This window comes from Belonocnema kinseyi, chromosome 10, assembly GCF_010883055.1.
Source record: "Belonocnema kinseyi isolate 2016_QV_RU_SX_M_011 chromosome 10, B_treatae_v1, whole genome shotgun sequence".
Taxonomy (NCBI): domain Eukaryota; kingdom Metazoa; phylum Arthropoda; class Insecta; order Hymenoptera; family Cynipidae; genus Belonocnema; species Belonocnema kinseyi.
Genome location: NC_046666.1, coordinates 33666784 through 33674405, shown reverse-complemented (window position 1 = coordinate 33674405; position 7622 = coordinate 33666784). Strand labels below are relative to the sequence as shown.

The 7622-nt window shown below is 24.6% G+C and overlaps 1 protein-coding gene across 2 annotated transcripts in view; it reads left to right on the top strand.

Moving 5' to 3' along the window:
• The window catches only part of LOC117181332 (thioredoxin reductase 1, mitochondrial), a 43115-nt gene that overhangs the window by 17614 nt on the left and 17879 nt on the right, over positions 1 to 7622 (top strand). The window contains exons 4-5 of one of the 2 annotated variants that reach the window (XM_033373892.1): positions 402 to 661; positions 4381 to 4595. In XM_033373892.1, coding sequence (XP_033229783.1) covers positions 402 to 661; positions 4381 to 4595 — 475 coding nt within the window. The remainder of the gene's footprint in view (positions 1 to 401; positions 662 to 4380; positions 4596 to 7622) is intronic. The other variant, XM_033373893.1, reaches the window with a different exon arrangement.

Below are 7622 nucleotides of genomic sequence, written 5' to 3'. Positions count from 1 at the left end.
AACTTGATCCGAAGATGCACGGACTTGACCGAATGGCCGATCCGAATGAAACTTTAAAGGCGCGAAATATGAAAATACCCCTGTATAATGGCTTCTCCCCTGTTGTTATGCAATTCGGGCAGCATTCAACTCGCCATGTATGTAAGCCCCAGCGTGTCCACCCTGTATATATCAAGAACTTTGATTGTTAATAACTTGAAAAAAAAATTTTTGCAAAAATATTTTAGGGGAGTTATTTTGATATAAAAACAATTCGAAAACTGTATCAATTGATTGAAAATAGAACTATCGATTTAAAAGTGTCAGATTTGAGATATTTTGACCCTAATCTAAAGAATAGTTAATTTATTATTGAAAAATGCAATTGTTGTAAATTATGCAACGACTCTATTTTGCGATAGTTTTCTTTTCTATATGTTTTGTCTTTCCAGAAAAGTAGATTACATCAATGCTCTTGGATATTTCAAAGATCAGCATACGATTGCTGGTGTAATGAAAAATGGAGAGGAAAAGCTTATCACGGCACAAAATATTTTAATTGCTGTAGGTGGAAGACCTAACTATCCGGATATTCCCGGGGCTATTGAATACGGAATCACAAGTGATGATATTTTCAGTTTAGAGCAATCGCCTGGCAAAACTCTGGTTGTCGGTGCTGGTTGTATCCTTTTTAATTCCCTGTTGACATTTTATTTTTCTAAGGATCCAACTTATTATTAAAAAAAAAAAAAAAAAATGTTCTTGAATAAGTTTGAAAAATAGTAGAAATAAAACAAAATTTAAATCTCTTTTTCAAGCCTCGGACTCGTTAGACTATTGAAACTATTTGACACTTATTTCGAACGATGACACTGTTTTGCTACTATTTCGAGAAAAAAATTACAATAAAGACACTCATTTTCTCACAACTGTTTGCTCAACTGTCTGTTCAACTTTTTACCAAGTAGATAAATTTTCAACAAAAAAGATGAATTCACAACAAAAAAACTACAATTTTCAACCAAATAGTTGAATTTTCAACTAAAAAGAATAATTTTGTACCAGATAACACAAGTTTTCAACAAAATACATATATTTTTATCCGAATAGTTGAATATTTAAATAAGCAGATTAAAGCTCTACCACAAAAGTTGAGTTTTTTGAGAAATTACATAAATTTGCAATTAAACAGTTTGAACAATAGATGTGATATTAGTGTAATTTTTTTTTTTTAATTTTCATTGAGAAGTATTAATTTTCAGTTTAATAAAATCAAAAATATATATTTTTCTACAAAACAGTTTAATTTTTCGCAAATAGTTCAATTTTGTATCAAATTGTTGAACTTTCGAGCAAATAAAATTTCTGTAAAACAGTTGTATTTTCAACCAGAGAATATCAGGGTGGCCGCTGGACCGAGAAACCGGGAATTTTTTTAGACCGGGAAAAACCGGGAAATGACAGTGCATTTTTTTTACGGTAATTTTACAAATTTGTAGAAGAAAAATCTGTCCACGTTCGATTTCAACAATTTAAAAAAAATTACTTAAATTGTTATGTTTTGCAATTATGCTATTATTTAGCTTACAATGCGTAATTCAAAAAATTTTTACTTTACAAATTTTCCATTTAAAATTTTTATTTCTAAGCTTACATTTTTAATTTAAAGAATTTTTAAATCTTTCTCAAAGACTTGAGCAAATAAAAAATAAAAGACTTGAATGTTGAAAATTTTGGATAAAAAACATTTTTGTTTAATAAATAAATACATTTTTTAAATTTATCTGTACTCTAACTAATAAATAGTGAACAAAAATGATTTGACAGAGCGATTTTAAATCAGTTAAAAATTTAATTAATTAGGTGATTTAAAAAGATAAAAAATTATCCTGCAAATTTTAGAAAGTTTTCTTAAAATCTTCTAGAATCTTTTTTGAAAATTTTGTTTAAATCGTTGAAAAATTTTTTAAATATTCTCTGAAAATAATTTTTCAAACCGAAAAATTATTTTTAATTTTCCTATGAATCTTAAGAAAATGTTTTTATTTTTTTAAGCCCTTCACAATTCTTGAAAAGAATCTAAATTTTTTGTTTAAAATCTGCGAAAATCTACATTTTGTTTCATATCAGGCTATCATTTCAAGTTTTACATTGAGTTTCAATGTGTTCAAAACTTCTACATATCTGTTAAAATGAATTAAATTTTGTCTACAAATAATAAATGTTTAATTGTTATTTATACGTCAAAATTGTAAAGAAATTTTCTAAAATGTACAGGATTTTCTGAAAATTATAGAAAAAATTCAATTAAGTTTGACAGATATTTAGAAGATCTGAAAAAATTTCCCAAATAATTAAAAATTTAAAACAAATTTAAAACAACTTATAGATTTCTCAAGATTTTGAAATAAAATTTTGAAGCTTTCCAAGGATGTTGAAACTATTTAAAAAGAAATTATTCAATTTCTAATTTAAGAAGTGTTCAGTTAAAATTTTTTCAGTTTTTCAATCTTTACTATTTCTAGCTTAAAATTATATAATTTTGAAAATTGTAAAGTTTATTGTTTGATTTTTTAATTTAAAGCATTGAAAATGATAACGTAGATTTATATTTTTTATATTAAAAAATGTTAGTACCTTTAATTTTATACGCGTAAACGCGCTGTGCAGTTTTTGTTACCTCAATTGGAAAATGTTTTACTTTTAGAGTTCCATTTTTTTTAATTGCATTGGCCGTGAAAAATGTTTGCGAACCGGGAAAAAACCAGGAATTTATTTCGTCGATTAAAACGACCACCCTGAATATGAATTTTGAACAAAAAAGCTCATTTATCGCCAATATTTTCAATTTTTTACTAAATAGTGCAATTTTCAGTTTGAAAAAAATTAAATAAGAAAAAACGAATTTTCAGCTAAAATGATGAAACTTCAACCAAAAAAATAATCTTTAAGAAAGTTGGGCAACTTTCAACCAAGCATTTGACTTTTAAACCTAAAAAATATGAATTTTCTACAAAAAAAATGTAATAATTGATATTTCAACAAAAAAGATTGAAGTTAAAAATTAAAAACAGCTATATTCTACAACAAAAACTAATTTGAATTACAAAAAATAAATCCTCAACTAAAACAGATTTATTTTCAATCAAACAGTTGCATTTTTTACCAGAAAAATTGATTTTCTACCAAAAAGTACGAGTTTTCAACAAAATACCAAATTTTTTAACTACATAGTTGAATATTTAATCAAGCAAATTCCTTCTCTACTAAAAAAGACGAGTTTTTAAAAAATTACATAAATTTTCAACTAAATGGTTTGAACAGTATAGGTTTTGTTAGTCTAAATTTTATTAAATTTTCATTGAGGAGAATTAATTTTCAATTAAAAGAAAAAGAACAATTTTTGTACAAAACAGTTAAATTTTGCATTAAATTGTTGAATTTTCAAGGTAAAAAAACACAATTTTCTGTAGAACAGTTGTATTTTCAACCAGAGAATATAAATTTTCAACAAGAAAGTTCATTTATCGCCATCCGTTAAAATTTACATTAAGTAGTTAAATTTTCATTAAAAAAAAATATATATTTAAAATAAGAAGAAATGAAGTTTCAACTAAAATTATGAATCTTGAACCAAAAAATTAAACTTTAAGATAGTAATTCCAGTTTCAACAAAAAATGTAATAATTTATATTTCAACAAAAACTATTTTAGATAAAAATTAGAATCAGATTCAAAAAACAAAAACGTGTTTGAAATACAAAAAATGAAAAGACGAATTTTCAACAAACGACATCAATTTTCAACCACATACGTAGTTAAATTTTTAATCATATAGAGAGGATTTTTCAAACCAAAAAGATGATTTTTTAACAAAAAATAGTTGAAATTTTAATAAAAAAAGACTCCTTTTTCAGAAGACAGATGAAATTTCAATGAAATAATTACATTTTGAATAAAATGGCGGAATTTTTAACAAAATAGTTGAATTTTCAACTAAAAACGATACATTCTTAACCAAAAATAGAATAGTTAAATTTTTAACCAAAAAAAAAAAGATAAATTCGGAAACATAAATATAATAGCAGACCTTGCAATGTAAAAAAATGAACTCTAAACCAAAAATAGTTTGCTTTTCTTATTTTGTTCAATTAATTCAGTTCGCATTTAAGTAGAAAAATGTGAAAAAAGGAGAGACTAAAGGCAGTAAAGGCAATAAATTAAACATTGAAGTGCATTTTTAATACTATTAAAAATTTGATGACACTATTCATAAAAATTGGTGACACTATTTGCAATACTTTTGATCTCGAAAGTGAGTGCGAGGCCTGCATTTTCATGAAAATAAAACAAAATCATGTGTTATGAATAAAAAAATTAATTTCCTTAACAATTTTATAGACATCGGATTAGAGTGTGCAGGTTTTCTAAATGGAATGGGTTTCGATACAACGATAATGGTGCGGTCCATTATTTTGCGAGGATTTGATCAGCAAATGGCAAACATTGTCGCTGAAGAAATGGCAGAACGAGGTGTGCACTTTGTTTATGAAGCAAAACCAAAAGCAATTGAGAAGCAGGCTGACGGCCGTCTCCTCGTCCACTGGGTCGACAAAGTAAGTCCTTGAATTTTTTTAAACCTTGAAAACCTGAATATCTCCTTGAATTTTTCCCGAGAACCTGGAATTTGAATTTTTGTTTTGCTTTTAAAATAGTTATTTTACTGAAACATGAAGAGTAATTTAAATCTTTTAGTCTATCATGAAGGAAACATCTCGTTTAGAAGAAATCTTACTACTGAAAAGTTTTTTTTTTCAATTATCAAGATATAATTTATCTTTTGTTCATTAGAGAATGAATAAAGAGATTTCAGGGTACTTTTTGTAGATTGCTAATTATTTTATAGAATGCAATGAATATTGTGAATAATTTTGTAAGTTTTTTATTTCTTCTCCGCTAAGTGTACATTTTTTGTGATATTCAACTTACAAATTATAAAAATTATTAGTTGGAAATTTCGATGTTAATTCAGTTCACGCATTTTATAGGCTTAAAAAGAATGGCAAGGATTTGAAAAAGGCGCGTAGACAAGATTTCAAAGATTTAGAATATTTCACGAAGATTTTTAAACTTTCAAAAGATTTCAAAGATTTTAAATATTTTAAAAAGAGGTACCGTACACCAGATTTAAAAGACTTTAAACATATTCAAAAGGTTTCAATAAATTTGAGATTATTTTTAAATATTTTACAAAGATTTTAAATATTTTGATGATTGTAAATGAATAGAAAATATTTTAGAAAGATTTCACAAATATTACAAAGAATTCATAAGGATTTCAAAAGATTTAAAGAATCTCAATGATTTAAAAAAGAGTACATTATACCAGACTTCAAGGATTTTAAACAATTTTGAAAAGGTGTCAATAAATTTGAGAAGATTTCAAAAGATTTCAAGGATGTTAAACGAACACGAAATATTTCACAAAAAAAAGATTTCAGAATGTTTCAAAACACTTCACAAAGATTTCAAGGATTTCAAAGATTTGACAAAAATTTTAAATATTTAAAAATATTTCACAAAGATTGTATGACAATTTCATAAAGATTTCAAGAGAACATAAGAATTTAAAATATTTCAAAAACCTTACAATAAATCAGATTTTAAAGGTTTCAAGGAATTTAAAAGATTTTAAACGAGTTCAAATTTTTCTAGAAGATTTCAAAATATTTCACAAAGATTTTGAACATTTCCCAATAATTTTAAGTTCCAGAAAATGTGCAGGATTTAAACCATTTAAATAGATTTCAAGAATTTCAGAGATTTTAAGACAAAATACAAAGAACTCGAATATTTTAAACGAGTTCACATTTTTTGTTGAAAATTCAAAAATATTTCACAAATATTTCAAATATTCCGGTGATTTGAAATAAATACAAAAGATTTAAGATAGATTCTAATAGTATTTCAAAGAATTGATAAGGATATCAAGAATTTAAAAGATTTCAGAACATTTCAAATGTCTTGAACAATTTAAAAAGGTTTCAATAAATTTGAGAAAATTTCAATGATTTAAAAAGAACGCAACATATTTTACACAAAAGAAAATAAAGAAAGATTTCAGAATATTTCACAAAATTTCACAAAGATTGCAAAGATTTTACCAAAATTTTAAAGATTTAAAAATATTTCACAACAAGTTTATGACAATTTCATGAAGATTTCAAAAGAATACAAGAATTTCAAGCATTTCTTGAAGCTTATATTACACCAGATTTTTAAGGTTTGAAAACATTTTAAATATTTTGAACGATTTCAACTTTGTCTAGAAGATTTCGAAAGATGTCTCAAAGATTTCGAACATTTCCTAAAATTGTTTAAAGTTTCCAAAAATTTTCAGGATTGTAAAGATTTGAGAAGGAAATAGTAATCCAGATTTAAAAAATTTTAGAAAATATCAGGGATTTGAAACGATTAAAAATTTTGTTGGAGAAGATTTCAAAAGATTGCACAAAGATTTCAAATATTTTATTGATTTTAAATAAATTCCAAATATTTCACAAAGATTGCAAAGATTTTACCAAAATTTTAAAGATTTAAAAATATTTCACAAAGATTTTATGACAATTTCATGAAGATTTCAAAAGAATTATTTCATAATTTTTAAATTTATCTGCTATTTCATCAGAGGATGTACCTTACCGAAAATTTTAATTTTGATTTCAAAAGAATACAAGAATTTGAAAGATTTCAAAAACCTTACAATACACCAAATTTTAAAGGTTTCAAAAAATGTAAAAGATTTTAAACGATTTGAAAATTGTCTCGAAGATTTCAAAGAATTTCACAAAGATTACGAACATTTTCCAAAATTTTTAAAAGTGTCAGAAAATGTCCAGGATTTAAAAGATCTCAGTAGATTTCAAGAATGTCAAAGATTTAAAACAGGGGACAGTACGACAAGATTAAAAAAATTCGAAAATTTTAAACGAGTTCACATTTTTTTGAGAAAATTTAAAAAAATTTCAGAAATATTTCAAATGTTCCAGTGATTTCAAATAAATACAAAAGACGTAGGAAATATTTTTACAGTATTTTAAAGAATTTATACGGATTTCCAGAATTTAAAATTTTTTTTAAATTCAGAGCATTGAAAATATTTTAAATAATTTAAAAAGGTTTCAATAAATTTGAGAAGATTTCAATGATTTCAAATGAACACACAATATTTTACACACAAAAAAAACAAGAAAGATTTCAGAATATTTTTAAACATTTCACAAGGATTTCAAATATTTTACCAAAATTTTAAAAGTTTAAAAATATTTCACAAAGATTTCATGATAATTTCATAAAGATTTCAAGAGAAGACATGAATTTCAAAGATTTAAAAAAGCTTACAGTACACCAGATTTTTTAGGTTTGATAACATTTTAAAGATTTTAAACGATTTCAAATTTGTCTAGAAGATTTCAAAGATTTCAAAAAGGGTAAATTACGATACAATACAAAAAACTTGAAGATTTTAAACTAGTTTACATTTTTTTTTAGAAAATTAAAAAATATTTCAAATATTCCAATGATTTAAAATAAATACAAAAAATGTAGCAAAGATTTCGAAAGATTTCAATTATTTCATACGA